Source organism: Pseudorasbora parva, chromosome 12 (assembly GCF_024679245.1).
Source record: "Pseudorasbora parva isolate DD20220531a chromosome 12, ASM2467924v1, whole genome shotgun sequence".
In the NCBI taxonomy this organism is placed as follows: domain Eukaryota; kingdom Metazoa; phylum Chordata; class Actinopteri; order Cypriniformes; family Gobionidae; genus Pseudorasbora; species Pseudorasbora parva.
In genome coordinates, this window is record NC_090183.1 from 37,283,829 (window position 1) to 37,299,746 (window position 15,918).

General features: G+C 39.3%; 1 protein-coding gene across 1 annotated transcript; it reads right to left on the reverse strand.

Moving 5' to 3' along the window:
* Positions 1-464: 464 nt before the first annotated feature.
* Positions 465-10,167, reverse strand: ip6k2a (inositol hexakisphosphate kinase 2a). Its single transcript, XM_067460163.1, has 5 exons — positions 9,542-10,167; positions 7,130-7,343; positions 2,925-3,091; positions 1,898-2,073; positions 465-1,809 (listed from the first exon to the last, which is right to left on the reverse strand). The coding sequence occupies exons 1-5, from the start codon at positions 9,750-9,752 to the stop codon at positions 1,186-1,188; spliced, it is 1,392 nt and encodes a 463-aa protein (XP_067316264.1). The 5' UTR covers positions 9,753-10,167; the 3' UTR covers positions 465-1,185.
* Between the last annotated feature and the right edge of the window lie 5,751 nt (positions 10,168-15,918).

Here is a 15,918-nt window from a genome sequence, read left to right on the forward strand (position 1 = left end):
CACTCATAACACCTGAGCAGTGCCACAGACTGATCGACTCCATACCACACCGCATTGCTGCAGTATTTCTAAATATTGAGTATAAAACTAAGTATTGAGTGCTATACATGCTCATGATTTTCATGTTCATACTTTTCAGTTGGCCAATATTTCAAAAAAATCCTTTCTTTGTATTGGTCTTAAGTTCTTGATAATACTGAATTTGGGATTTTCCTTAGTTGTCAGTTATAATCATCCAAATTAAAAGAAATAAACATTTGAAATATATCAGTCTGGGTGTAATAAATTAACAGTATATACAAATTTCACTTTTTTTGGAATTAGTGAAATAAATAAACTTTTTGATGATATGCTAATTATATGACCAGCACCTGTATAACTAAAGATCAGAACTGTGATGACTTACTATACCCAAAATAGGATACAGCGCACCTTGCTAGAGAGAAAAAAGTACAACACCAGAATTTAACACAAACAATTTTTATTTTTCCTCCAACATACCGTGTACAACAGATATAAGATAGAGGTATCTGAACATGTCAAATAATAATATTTATTAATATCATTATTGCAACAATAACATGGAATGTAGTTTTGAATCTTTCCTTTATCTTTTTTTAATTTTCTTTTTTAGTTTATTTAGGAAACATGACAAATAAATAAAGCTTTATCATAGTCTCTGTATGTCAACTAACTATCTGAATATAGTTCTCTCTTCACAATGGGTAAAGGTGCAACGGGACAGTGCTGTAGAGCGACACTTAACAGTCTTCCTTTTCGCCACCTACTGTTCCTTCATCCAATAATGAGTGTTCGCAAGCTATTCAAAGTTCCGGAACCTACTCAAGGAAAAAATACGGGAGCAAAACCAGTCCTTCTTTTGTAAATAACCTTTATCTTCTTAATAAATAGAACGAAAAAGGGGAACAGCATCAACGTTGTAAAAGTACACCAGGGAAAGTGAGTAAAGCTACTGAACACAAAGGAAGCCGATCATGTGACTCGACCCTTTTTAATCCTCTACCCACACCAAAATAAGCAAAAAGACACCAAAACAACTGAACAGGTGGAGCTTTGAGATTTTACTGAGCTGAACATCTCGAGGGACTGGTAGAATGAGGAATAAAAAGAGAAAGAAGCGTTAACCCATTCCGATGCCCTGTCGGTTGGAAACTAAGCTGTGGTTTAATCTGTGCTATGATCCTCTAGTTGGGAAATTATGGTGATGAGGTTCTCCAATCCGAAGATGTAACCGCTATCCTGCCCCTCGTGGACAACACTATCCTCCCCGTAGTGCCTACAAGTGGTGTGGGCAAAGTCAATCATGCGTACGTCTACGGCCGGGCCGCTGTCTGACCTGGGCATGCGTCGCACCACTCCAGAGCTGCTGGTGCCGCTTCCACCCCCGCACGCACCGCTGTTGCTACTGCTGCTGGCTGCACCTGCGCCATGAGGGAATCCAAAAGCACCTCCCTCCTCTTCTTCCTCCTCCTCTTCTTCTTCTTCCTCCTCCTCTTCTTCTTCCTCCTCTTCTTCCGAAAGCCCATCCTCTGGAGAATGGCGGGACCGCGGAGGGTCTCCATCGTAGATTATCAAGAGCGAGCTGGAGTAAAAGCGGTAGCTTTCGCAGGCCTCCAGGGCCGCCTGCATGTCTCGCAGCCTCCGCAGCACCGGCGACAGGAGCTCGCACCTTAGGCGTCTCCCGTCATGGAAGAACTGAAAGATGGCCTCTTTGAAGCCAGACAGGGTCAGCTTTCGGCCGTGGTACTTGTTCATGAACATGAGCTGCCCTGTGTCTGAATGGTAGACCTGAAGGAAAGCAAAGAGGAGCGTGTGAACGAAACATCGCCTTTTTAATAATTTCTCTTATGGAATCACGTTTGAGAGATACGCTAACCTGCATGCCACACAGGCGCACTCCGATGCTGGCAGATGTGCTCTGCTGACACTTGCGAATCTGCATGGCCTTCTTCTCCTCAGAGGCGTCGTCCCCGTGCTGCCTTGTCCCCATCTTCAGATCAAGCACGCACGGAACCGTGTAGCGCCACGTCAGATTCTCCAACAGGATGAATTCTGATGGGAGTTGCTGGGTTAAGGGAAACACAGATTCTCCTTTCTTTTCTATAAATCATGCTTTACAATTAACCTTTGTTTTTGTTGCATGATAAAATGCGTTTGTTTTATTTTTCTTACAACCGTCGTTCTAATTGTCTATGAGTAATGATTTTCATTAATTTTTTAGTGATTTAAGAAAATAAAAATAAAATGGGCATTTAAAATATGATATATTTAAAATATTATAATATTTAGAAGATATTTAGAATATTTATAAACTGTAATATAAAATATTGAGCAATTTTAAAGTTAAAACTGGGTAAAATGCATGTTTAAAATATGATTCAATTATAAATGTAAAGCATATTTTGTGTGTGTTGTAGTAAAATATATTGTATGTAAATAATTCAAAAAAATGTATTCCTGTGATGGCAAAGCAGATTTTTTTGCATTATTTCAGTCTTCAGACTCACATTATCCTTTAGAATTAATTCTAATATGCTGATTTGGTGATCTAGAGAAATGTCTTATTATCAATGTTGAAAACAGTTTGCTGTTTAATATTTTTGTGGAAACCAGCATTCATTTGAAATAGTAATTTCTTGTAACATTATAAATGTCTTTACTGTCACTTTTGATTAATTTAATGTGTAATAATAAATTAATAAATTTATATTACTGACCCCAAACTTTTGAACAGTTTCACTGTATGTTTACACACACACACACACACACACACACACACACACACACACACACACACACACACACACACACACACACACACACACACACCACTTGTAACTTTAACTGTCATCAGTAAACAACAGGACAACCTCAATCCACCGTTGTTGTGTGCTGAAGGATACTGTATTGGTTGCGGTGTTTTGCGTTCTCCTTCATCCTCTGCAGGTGTTGTTGGTGGCACTTGAGGCTCCAGGGGTTGTGCTTGAGCTGAGGGCCTCCAGCATTGCTGCCATCCAGACTGTAGTAGAACACATCAGCCTGCTTGAGCCACTCCTCCTCACGCTTCACACTGGAGGGGTGAAGATAGAGGTGGGTCAGCCAGACAGACAAAGGCTTACATGCTTGATCAGACTACATGTTTAGATAGACTCAACATGTTTTTTTTAATAGAGATTTGAACAAACAACCTAGGACCCAGAACACCCAAATAAGCCTGAATCAATATGCCAAAAGCATTCAACTAAGCAACCACAGAGCAACATTCTGGATTCATGGTGGCTTGGGCTAAGAGTTCATACTCTAAATAATTATGTTATCTGATTGTGTTATTATTATCTGAATATGATTATGATTTAATGCTACTGTGATTACTGCTCTTCCTACAGCTCCGACAAGTATATTTCCTTCCGTTTTTTATTAGAGAGCTGTACGGCGGGTTATTACCCATGATTTATTCAATCCTAAATCCCACAAGGAGAACAAATGCCCCTTATCTGCTCTTTGTCCAGTTCCTCAGTCACACAGAGGTCACTTCTAAGTCACAAAGCTACAATGGTTACATAACCCCTTGCTAAACTTTGGCTCAAAGCACACATTTGCACCAGTCCGGCTGCCAGGAGCTGAGAGTGCATCTGCTCTTCCCAGCTGGGTGTTCTGAGGGTCAGTGCGCTCAACGCCTCTTCATGACGACAAGGACACTACGATCGGTCACATTCTCACTGAGTCAGACAAGAACTGAGCAGGGTCATTATTACAGGAGAACACAGGCTAGCATTATTCAAGAGATGTGGGGGTGTGGTCTAGGCGTTAAAGCTTAAAACGGCTAAATGTAAAGCTGCTGGTTCCATCTACAAGGAACAGCACATGCTTTGCCAGCATTAAGCCCTTGAGAAAGATTCCGAACCTTAGTGTCTGGTAAGTGACTTGTACACTAGCATACATAACTTTGAAGCTGCTTTGAAACAATTGTCATTGTAAAAGCGCTATATAAATAAAGTTGACTTGACCTTTGCTTTATTTCAGGGGTTCAACTTCAAAATTGATTGGCCAAAAAAATGAAAATCTATATAAAAGAAGAAATTGAAAGATTTAATTGTGGATTTTAATTAATCCAATGATGCACTGTTAATGCAATACCAAAATAAATGTACAATACCAAACTAAAACTTAAATAAATACACAAGTAGTGTTCTCAAATGCATGACATAAGAGACCCAAAAACCAGAGCAGATGCAGAGATGGATTTTACATGGAGCAGCATTTACTATGAACCAAGCTATATTTAATTAAATTGCAGCCTTTGTAATATGATAATAGCACTAAGGCATATCGCGATTTTATTTTGATTAATCATTCAGCCCTACTTGCTAGGTGGCTGCTTACAGACCCATATCAAAAGATACACTCCAAAGTTATTATGATATTCTGGTCTTGGGTTCCTCATTCCGTTCATTGTTCTAAATATAGAAGAATAGTCCACACCACAACTAAACCTATTACGGCACAGAAGAACGATACTGTTGGAATAACTTGACGAACACAACCGTTTTTATACAATCGTTCTAAGTTATATTAAAAATGTCCTGGCTCTTCCAAGCTTTATAATGACAGTGAATGTTGCTGTTTTTGAAATCGAAAGCAGTTTTTTGGGGGAGGTTTTCAGTAAAGTATAATGTGTTTTGTGTTCAAACTGCTTACGCTACATCTGACAAGCGTAACTGATGTGCAATTGTAAGAATTTTGAACTGTGAGAGGGGTTACACTTTTTCCAGAAAAAAAAGTCAAAAACAGAGCAACATTCACTTCAGGACATTTTTAAAATAACTGATTGTGTCCGTCTGAAAGAAGAATGTCATATACACCTAGGATGGCTTGAGGCTGAGTAAACTATAGGCTAATTTTCAATTTTGGGTGTACTAACCCTTTAAAGTGGCTGACAATACCTGCAGTGTGCTTAAAATAAACATAACGAACATGCTGGTGTGAATGCCAATATCGTTGTAGTTCTTGGTGTGAACAGGCTTTAACTCTTCAATACAATTGCATGACGTCATTAATGAACAAATAAACCTGAACCTCTAGCTGAGACACAAACTCAGGTCTTCTTTTGCACAGGACAGCTATGGCATATGACACAGCACTGCCCATAAGGTTATTGGTCCTACATAACAGCTTTTGTATCAGTTCTTTTGTCTTATGGTTCAGAGTCCTGCAACGGGTCGGGTACCCGCGGATACCCGCGGGTACCCGCATAAAAGTGGCCAAAACGGGTGGATTATGACATTTATAAAATTCACGGGCGGGGATGCGGGCGGATAATTAACTCTGTGCGGGCGGGTAGTAGCGCGGATGGGCGGATGAAAAATATGTGCAATATTTCTGTGGCAAAGTGAACGCGAGAGCGAGAGAGAGAGAGAGAGACCAGGGCGTGATTGTGAATGAGCGTCACCTGCGAGCCACACCGGTCTCGAGTCCTCTGAGGGAGCTCGGAAGCATATAAGGACGAGAGATCACCAGACCTGGATTTGACGTTGAGTTGTGTTTATGTTTTATTATGCGTGTGCGCATGGGAGATGTCCATGAAGGGCTACTCACGTTACTTTCGTTTTGTTTGGTTAAAGTCTTTTAAATGTTCGCCGGTTCCCGCCTCCTTCTTCCCCCATCCAACATATTGTAGGCTATTACAATTTCTATGTCCAAATTACCATTACACATACACGCAACAATGATATACCATTTGACTCATCACGTCACCACCACTGCGACATTGAAACTTTAGTTGATGCCTCTCGTAGCGCAGAAGGAGCGAGCGTTGCAGGAGTAGCAATGGATGAAGTAAAAGTAAAGCTGGTGAGTGGAGTAGCTATATGAAATTGTTGACAATGAGTCTTTAAAGGCACTTTTGCCTGTTTCATTAGCCCATTCATGACGCTGTTGATGTTGAGAGAGGTGTAGGATAAAAAAATAAAGCATTTTAATTTGAATGTTTTAGCGTGTGTGATTTATCGCGGGCACGGGTCGGGTAACGGGCCAAATATTAACGGGTCTGGGCGGGTACGAATTTAATTTTGAAATTTTCACAGGTCACGGGTCGGATCTGGTGCTAAACCTTGCGGGTACGGGCGGGGGCGGGTCTCCAAAAATGGACCCGTGCAGGACTCTGTTATGGTTGTTATATTCATCACAGATTTCTGCTCGTTCTGAATAAGATACAGATGAAGTAGCAGAATAAAGATAACATGTATATGAATGCATTAGTGAGTGATTGTGTGTGAATTAATTCTACCTGGCAGCATCTCTACTAATAGTGAAGCTTTGAGTTTTAGCCTTTTCAGTTTCTAAGCAATTTAATTGATAAATCACAGAACAGTGTTGATACATTTCTGCGCTACTGAAAGGTCTTGTGTGAAGCGCGCACGATCTCCACGTGATCGGCTACGTGTGTGCGTTACAATGCAGTTTAGCACGATGATTAACTTTGTGTACAATAAGCCTGCATTCTCCAGATCAATTTTGAGCATCCAGATGGTATAATCAAACATGTCTTGTGGACAGCTCTCGGAGTATGCATTCATTTGTAATTTTTAACTGTTCAAAACAGAGCCTGTATGTCAGGAAATTGTTTATCCTGTTGCTCTATAGGCCAGCGTCTAGTCGACGTCAAGCTTAAGGCCCCGATCACACCGAACACGTTTTTCAGGTTCGAAAACGCGAGCGCTTTAATGTTTCTAGGCAACCCCCGAATCACCTGTACTGTCAGTCAAATCAATGTAACGGTCAACACAACGGAAGGCCCGCCTCTTCATTCATTCGATTGGACAACAGAAAATAAGCGCAATGACGTTGCACAATTTTCCGCTCGGAGTTGACTTTTTTTCAACTTCATGCGCTCGGAGCGCCCCTTCAAAAGCGCGAGGCGCAGCAAGCAGTTTAAGCGCGAGGCGCCAAGGGCGCATAAGCAGTGCGCATAACGCTCTCTGCCAACCGAAATCCATGCAAAAACGCATTCTGTGTGATCGGGGCCTAAAGCGTCATGGCAGAGCATTAAGGTCGACTAGGTGGTGCAACCCCTATTGCATAGTAAACAATTACTTTCCCTGGCCCTTACCTCTTTTCCTTGTCTTTTCGAGTGTGTCTGGAGCGGTCCTTGCTGTAGCCCTCATTGTCCAGCAGCATCTTACTGACCCATTTTATTTTGTTATTGGGATCCAGGTCGACCGAGGGCACCACGTTCTCCAGGTCCCCAAGCTCACTGTGCAGAGGGTATGCAATAAGACACAAATTCCCTTCCTCATCCTCCTCGAAACTCACCGACACCACACCTGCACACAGAGAGAGAGAGAGAGAGAGAGAGAGAGAGAGAGAGAGAGAGAGAGAGAGAGAGAGAGAGAGAGAGAGAGAGAGAGAGAGAGAGAGAGAGAGAGAGAGAGAGAGAGAGAGAGAGAGAGAGAAAAAAAAATAGGTCAGAGGTGAAACCATAATAACCTCACTTGAGCAAAGAAGTAGTAGTCAGAGTTCCGATCTTAAAGTAAACGGTCTGGGAAATCTCGAACATCTCTTACCCACTTCTCTTTTTTGCTCTTAAAAGCTTCCCAGTCTTTAACAAAAGCTACTGAGCCGACAGCACGGGCTGGTCCTAACCTGATAGGAATCACACAATCCATAACAAACAAACAAGACAGAAATACGTAGAAAAGAAGGGGGGATAGAAAGAGAGAGCAAGATGGCTGGGAAGAGAGAAAGGTCTAGGAACAACAATAACAACAGCCAATGAAACAGGAGCTGTGACTTCACTGGATTGGTTTTCTCAATCTGTCATAGCAAACCATAAGGAATGTTCAATTGCTGAACAAGGATGAAACCAGTCCACAAACAAATGACAAGAGGCTAAAGATATGATGAAACCAACACTATTTATTGTCAAATATAAAATCATATCACTTCATGACTTCAAAATTGATATCATCAAAGCATCGGATGAAACACAATGGACCAAAACCTGGGGAAATCTCCCCAGAAAAACGTGGACATTACAAAAATATATTGAACCTGAAAGGCAGACCCGAAAAGTCCTAAGAGACATACATGAGACATTTGCATTGTCAATTTCAACCGCTTGAATTCATAAATGATCATGTGATTTCAAACTAAACTCAAACAGGGGAAGAAATAAATATATATATATATGAATTTCTCTCACTGGCCTCCCATTACTATAATATTTGAATGCTTTAAAGTAAAAATATTAACAAATATGCAATACGATTCATTTACATAAGCTTAAATTAAAGGCATATAAAAAAATACTACCATGATGCATACATTTTAATCATCCAATGTTAATAAAAGATTTTTTGTTTGTTTTGTATTATAATAAAGAAATGTGCTGTATTGTAATTACAATAATGTCACAATGCAAAAACACAACAACAACAACACACCCAGTCTCATATAGATCAATTCAGAACATTAAAACAGGAAACAATTTAGAGAAGTGTCAAATGCACTAAATGCAGTAATTTCCTAACATTTAGTTAAAGAAATGCATTTCAAGACACAGAAAACAACCACACAGATTATGTCCTAGATTCTGTTTTGATATCACAACCATCCCTCAACCTCACAAAAATAAATAAATAAATAAATAAATAAAAATATTGTCCAGCACACTTATCATACTGGAAACCAGGCATTTAATTTTTAAGTTCAGTTTGAACGATGCAGTGTGCATTCAAACAAGGCTGTGTATTATTTATTTTTTTTTTGGGGGGGGGGGGGGGGGGCATCTACAGGGGCATCTGTAGAGACAGATGGACAGAAGCAAATATCTAAGCTGGTTGAACTTGTCTTTCCAGGTGCATCCTCAGGAATGAGAGCAAAATCTTGAAACCACAAGAGTGTGGGAGGCAGTCAATGATGTCATGTCAGCAGTCTTTTGGTCCAGACAGAAACATTTGCCATTGCTGCTTATTTTCAAGTTTGTCTGGCTGGGAAGCATTTCACATTCAGGCATTTCATCCTCAAGCGAAAACTGGGTGCTTGCGTTAAAGTACAACGTTGCTAGTATGTAATAACTTACCTTATAGGGGCCCTACTTGAAAGGGAGCTTTATAATGATAATAGTACACCCACTTTCTTGCGTCCATAGAAAGCTAGTAACCACTTCCATTATATTTTTTCACTTTACATTACATTATAAAAATTTGAATAATAGGGCGTCTATTTTTCTGTTCCACGAAATAAAGTCATGGGTTTGAAACAACATGAGGGTGAATAAATTATGACCATTTTTATTTTTCTGTGAACTGTCCCTTTAAGAATTTATGATATTAAAACAGCGCCCTCTTGAGAAAACAGTGTTATGACGGAAACACATCAGCACTACTGGCCTTCATTTAGCATGAGGTTTTTTTTTTTTTTTTTTTTTTTTTTCAGTCTTACACAGAATGATAGTAATGAAAGAGAAAGGAATAACCTGTATAGCCGGGAAACCAGAATAATACGTCGTATTATTACTTACCTCTGTATTGCGGCGTAAACTTCCGCATAGCCGAAGGAAGGCTCTTGTAAAACTGGTGCTCCCGGGGTATGAGGGGCTTGCATATCGTCTGCTCCCCAAAGCGAAGTACACACGAGTGTCCCCCGACTTGGTGCACAAAGGGCTCAAGGAGCACCCCTTTCCCCAAATACCCCTGCGGCTCTGTCTGCATCCCCTCGATGGCTGGGCTCATCCTCCGGGGGCATTAGACTCTCACTCCTGGTCCAGTTGGACACCACAAGACGTGTAGACGGTTAAAAGGACGAGATGGTGTGTCTCAATATTTCTTTCTGCCTTTCGTTGTTTTTCTTTCTCGATTCACTGCCGTTTACTCAGTCAGCGATGCAGCAGAACACTGCAGGGCATAAACAAAAGAAACCGGAATGAGGAAGAAAGACGACACGACAGGAAAAAGCTCTGTGTTTTGATTCAAATCCTTTCTTTTATGACACGAGTCGTTTAGTTTGTATCTTTCTTATTTAGTAAAGTGCTCTATACTTGTTCTAAAGGAGAAGTGTGTAGGATTATATAGAGAAAGAGCAGTTTGAACGCCTGACTGTCAAACGCTCTCTCAAGCTCTTCTACTAACGCTGTAATCTCTCACCGTACTGAGAAAATGTCAGCGCTGCATCACAAGCCTCGCCTCTAATATCAAACTGGCCAATCAGAGCGCCCGAAACGATGTAGGGTGGCAACCAGTGAAGAGGACAGAATGCGAACAAAGAGCGAGAAAGGGTGGGGGAAGGGTAGGGTAAGGGAGGAAGTCGATGGAAAACAGTCTGTGCCTGCCTGTGGTGGAGGAGGGGGTGAAGCTGAGCAGCTCAGCTGTTTTTCTCTCTGTGACATGGATGTCTTAGGGACGCTGGTAAAGTGCACACACACACGTTAAGCCACTTGCTTGGGTCACAACACGAATATGCATACTGCAAAATGCAGCTTTACGAGCTCGAGGAAACGGAAGCTGAAAAGAAACTCAACTATAATAAACTTAACATTGATTTGGCCCCATGTTCTACAATGTACAACAAAAAAAAAAAAAAAACGTTTTTTTTTTAAAATATATGTATTTTTCTTGTTCAATAGTATAGCGTTGTTTTACTATACACACGTGCGACTTGCTATAATTTATACAGAATTGAGTACTTTGAGTAGGATAAATGTGGAAAATGTTGGATTGGACTACTTGTATAGTTTAAGTTTTGCTTTAGTTAAGATTACTATAAAGCTAGTAGACACATGAGTCATCATAACACGTGTGAATATACAGTGTGTAAAAGTAGGCCTACATAGTGTATGCTTTATCCAATTTTGCAATGATAAACATTCATGCAGGCAAAAAATACTATATGCCGTCTAGCCTGTTGCCGAATGTTTGTATGCAGAGCTAGGCTGCTAGACCTAGGCCTATATACCAACTTTAAATATATTTCTGGGCAATAATAGGCCTATATGGCGATGGTAAACAATCAAGCAGTTGATATTTTCAATAGTCGTATGTGAATATAGTAGGATACAGGTAGGCTAAATTCATGGCATAATACATAACACTTTGTACAGTGATTTATTTAGTTCACTGGTGTGCAAGCCAAAGGCAACTGCATGTGACTTGCACATTAAAAATAATATTTGTATTAGTCCTAAATATAGAACATATGTGAAATCCTATTGTAGCCTAGCAATAGTGTGATATCATCTGTTAAAATGTTTGCTACAAACAGAGGTGTAAAGAGTACCTGAAAACTACCTTACAGCAGAAATGACACCATTACAATTTACAAGACACCAATTCCAAAGTCTTACGAGTATCCAATTTTAAGAGTACTTTAGTATTTTACTCAAGGTCAACACAGCCTCTTAAACGTTTACAAACCCTCAAGTCTTAGTTAACCTCAAATAAAAGGCCATACGTAAACCGATTTCCTTCAAAGTTCTCGTCAGTATAGCAAATAAATAAAATAATGTTAAGTAAAATTAAATGGTAAAAGCCTACTTGAACATGACCTCATCTCCTAAATCAAACACCTACAATTCAGCAACTACCTGCTAATGCACTCGCATTCAGGTAAAGTAGAGAACAGGTGACATATGATATCAATGGATCCCATGGTAGGGCATTACTATTGTGTACTTTGGTATTAAGTATTCAGCAGACAAAATTAAATAGGGTGTCTGGACAGATGTTTGTTTTCTGAGGAACTGAGAGCACTGAATTTCAGACAATGGCAATGGTATTGTGTCATTTCTTTTTATTTAGATGTTGTTATATGATATCCTGTGCAAAAAAAAATAAAGAAAGGATGGTGATGAGATTAAATAGGCAATATAACTCTGAAGACATTAGAAAAATGTAATGTAATGACCTGAAAAAGAGAAGCAGTCTGAAGGAGGATGGATGCACATATCATCAACAGGAGATCTGCAGTAGTGTTGGACCACAGGCAGAGGGTTTGACTTTAATCTCTCTCTCTAATCCCGCCTGCTGGAACTCACGAGTGGAAAATGGGCCATGGAAACCGTGTGAGAGAACAATGAAAAACATGAATTATAGGGCAGGGAATCCCTTTATGTAGGCTACCAATGGAGATGTATATGTATTATTAAATATTAATTTACCAATTTGGAAAATTCACAAAGGATTTTAATATAATTTACTTAAATTTCCAAACCTTTTCTTTATCACATGGAACATATAAGGAGATATTTTGTCCAATATGCTGTTTGCATAAACAAAAGTAGATTGTAACTGCACCGTACAAAAATATTTTCATGACTTATCACAAAAATGTTTCTTTTGTCAAATCAACTTGGAGATTTGGTTCAGCCAACATAATTATGTTATCTCCTTCCTTGTACTCAATTTTTTAATTTCAATTAAGTTTCAATTTTAAAGCAACCAGTTTACTTTACAAAACAATATTTTACAATGTGGTGCGGCTGTCAAGCTAAAATGGACAACATTTTTGCCATTTAAGAGGTCTATAAAATATTCTAAAGCCAAACAATAGCTTTGAGTGAGAAAAAGACATTACACATCAGCACTACTGGCCTTCATTTAGCATGACGATTTTTTTAGAGACTTAACATACAGAATTATATTTACGTTGTTATTTGCTGAAATCTATTTTCCATTTGCAACATTGCTTTAAACATTAAAACATCATTAGGCCTACCAGAGTTTGAGCATGGCCTGGTCAAATGAGCACTAAATTCATTTATTCATTAAAGGAGCAAATGCAACTTGGGGTGGTATATCAGCGGTTAAAGGCCAGTGATACAAAAGCCTGACACTTTGATCTCAGAGACCTGTGAACTTGAGAATCTCTGAGAGAACGATAGTACCCTTAAATAGAGTGCATAACTCCAAATGGCCCTATGTGGAGGGCTGTCACTGATATTTTTATCGTATGTTATGCAATGTAAACAGCATCTGCTATATGACTAGTAATTCATTACAAAACTAACCAGATATACTGCTATTAAGAATCGTGCTGATTGTCCAAATGTTTAATCAAACTGCAGATGATTTGATCTGAGACAGAACAGAATTTTGGCAATTGCTCTGTGTTGTAATATATTAAGAGATATGAAACATTCTGATTTTTGTCATGATAAATCTTAGGCCAGAACAAGAATGAGAGCACCGGATGCTGCAATTAGTGATAGGTTAGCTGTGGCACTTTTGTCTGAGTTCTAAAAAGGGCATTAAACCATGCCCAATTCCAATGAAGTCAACTCCTCTTAATTCAATCCCAGACTTGGTACACTGTGATCCAGCCCAAACAAAGCCTGCAGGAGCACGGTCTGCTTGGTAACCCAATAAGAACTGGAGGTCAAAGCCAAGGCCAAGACTGGGCTTCATGAATGGAGACAGGTGAGAATGTGAGACAGACAGTAATGCGATTAAGGCCAAGCTAATCTCTTTATGTGGCTATCAGTGGGTTAAAGAGACTGGTATTGATGCATAGACTGGCATCATCAAACCTGGACAAAGTTTAGTTTTTAATGCATAACACTGTCTAACAAATACGCATATGGTGTTGTGAGATGTGTAAAGTACTTAACGTTAATACAATCAAAAGGGTTCCTATTTAATTTCTAAGGATATTCTTTCTTAATGTTTCTAAGATCTCTCAATTGTACTATAGGCTACATATTTTCTTTTGCTTTCATTGAATAAGTATTTTGGATATATTTATGGAGGAAAATGTGAATGCTGTTTTTAGGTTTATATTGTGTATATTTATGCATTGAGAGTAATGCAATCTATGATAAGCTATTAAATAGAAAAAAATGTTGGTTAGCTCTGAAAAGAAGGACAGTGACTTGATATTCATATTTTTTCAGCATTCATACTGTTTTCATACTGAAATATATACAAGTTAGGATTTTTTTAAAATGAATTCCCCCTGTGTTTTAAATCCCTTTTAGCAATTGGAGAGCCCTGGCAGAATATTCATTTTGTGTGTGTATGAGAGAAAAATAAGGGAGGACATCCAAAGATGACCTTGAGGGACAATGGGTGGGGGGTCTCCTGATTTTGCCCACGTGATGACAGTGGCACATGCACTAAGGATGGATTTGTATTGAGTAAATGAGAATGTGATGACTGACATACCTGAAACAACATAGGGCAGCTTATAAAGTTAGCAGGAGAGGAAACCAATAGAAAGGCAGCATGTAAAGTCACTCGGGGAACACAAGAAGGCCTTTTTTAAAATGAGTATTTGACATACACAAATGCTTCTGCCCAGCAGTGAGATCAGACTCTAAGTATGAATCCAACTGACCAGCCAAAACTGATAACAATACAGGCTCATGGCCAAAGATCCCTGAACAGCCATGTCCTGGGTGGAAAATAGTTGGGCTCAAGGTAAGTCTGTTTACCAGCTCAGAGCAAATCTGCACAGGTCAATGAATAATACTTTCACTGTATACCATGCATACTTTCACACACAATGCCTAAGAATAGCCCGTTTTTTCCACTTATAGAGGTGGATATATATATATATATAGCAGCCATACAGTTAGACAACATGTTAAAATACAACAAATACAAAATAAAAGAAATATTAGAATGTATCAAAAACAATCACAATCCTTTATTACCGCTGTCCACAGTCACCACAGACAGTAATTTCTCTAATACCCATAGCTCTCTACTACTAAATCTATTTGCTCTTGATATAAATACTTAAGTAATATATAAACTAAACCTAGTTTAATATATATTATTTAATAAAGCTTTCAATTTCTGTTATAAATACAGTCCCCTTTGCCATAAAACATATAGAAAAAGCTAAAGAAGCGGGCAATATGATCTTAAAAATCGTCTCTGGATATCTAATACGCATGTAAAGCATCTCTTAAAGTCCACTTGACATGACGTCTTGAAAACATCTTAAATGATTGCTTGGATGCCAAAGCTGTCTGCAGTTTTGACTTTGTGCATCCACACTGTGAAAGCAAATCCATCACGTGCAATAAACACATGTATGTGACTCTGAGATAATCCATCTTCAATGTCAGCACATCTAGAATATCCCTTACATCTGTCTATATATGAAGCTCTTCCTGAGCCAGTGAGATCATGACACACATAACGATTGATTTAAAATAAGCCGCATGCCGGATACAATGAGAGTGTGGACTGATGTCTTTATAAAGGGTCGTCGTTGTCCTGCACTCATACTTCCTATCCAAGACAAAGCCTGTCTGAAACTTCCTGAGTGCTTTCTACCATAGCCTGATGAGATGAACATGCTGTCCTGTGCACGAGGGGCAGGTTTTGCCTGGACCAAATGCCCCGCTTAATACCTTAAAAGTCCCCTGTCAATAATTGTATCCCTTAAAACTCCTATTTGATCACCAAAATGAAACAATTAATCAATTGTGTCCTGTGAATTTTTTTATTCATGCCTTCAGCTTGAATGTAACTCTACAGCCTTGTTTAGTATATGTGGACTCATGAATATGCAAATTAGCCCCGCCTCCACTCACTCACACCAGATCCCAGATCACACCGCACTGCTTTTTGTGGTTGACGGTTTTTAATTTAGAAAAGAGCACTGCAATGTTTCTTAGTTTTTTTTTTTAAGTTGCTACGTAACCCTCGAATCAGCTTTGCTGTCAGTCTAATAGAGGTAACGGCCACCACAATGGAAGGCCCGCTTCTCCATTTATTACAATAGAAAAAAAACACGATGATTTTGGGCGCTTTTCTGCTCAGAGTAAATTTTTTTTCAACTTCATGCGTTCAGAGTGCTCCTTCAAAAATGCGAGGCGCAACAGGCGGTTAAAATGTGGGGCGCATAAGCAACGCTCTCTGCCAACAGAAATCTATTCAAAAAAGGACAAAAACA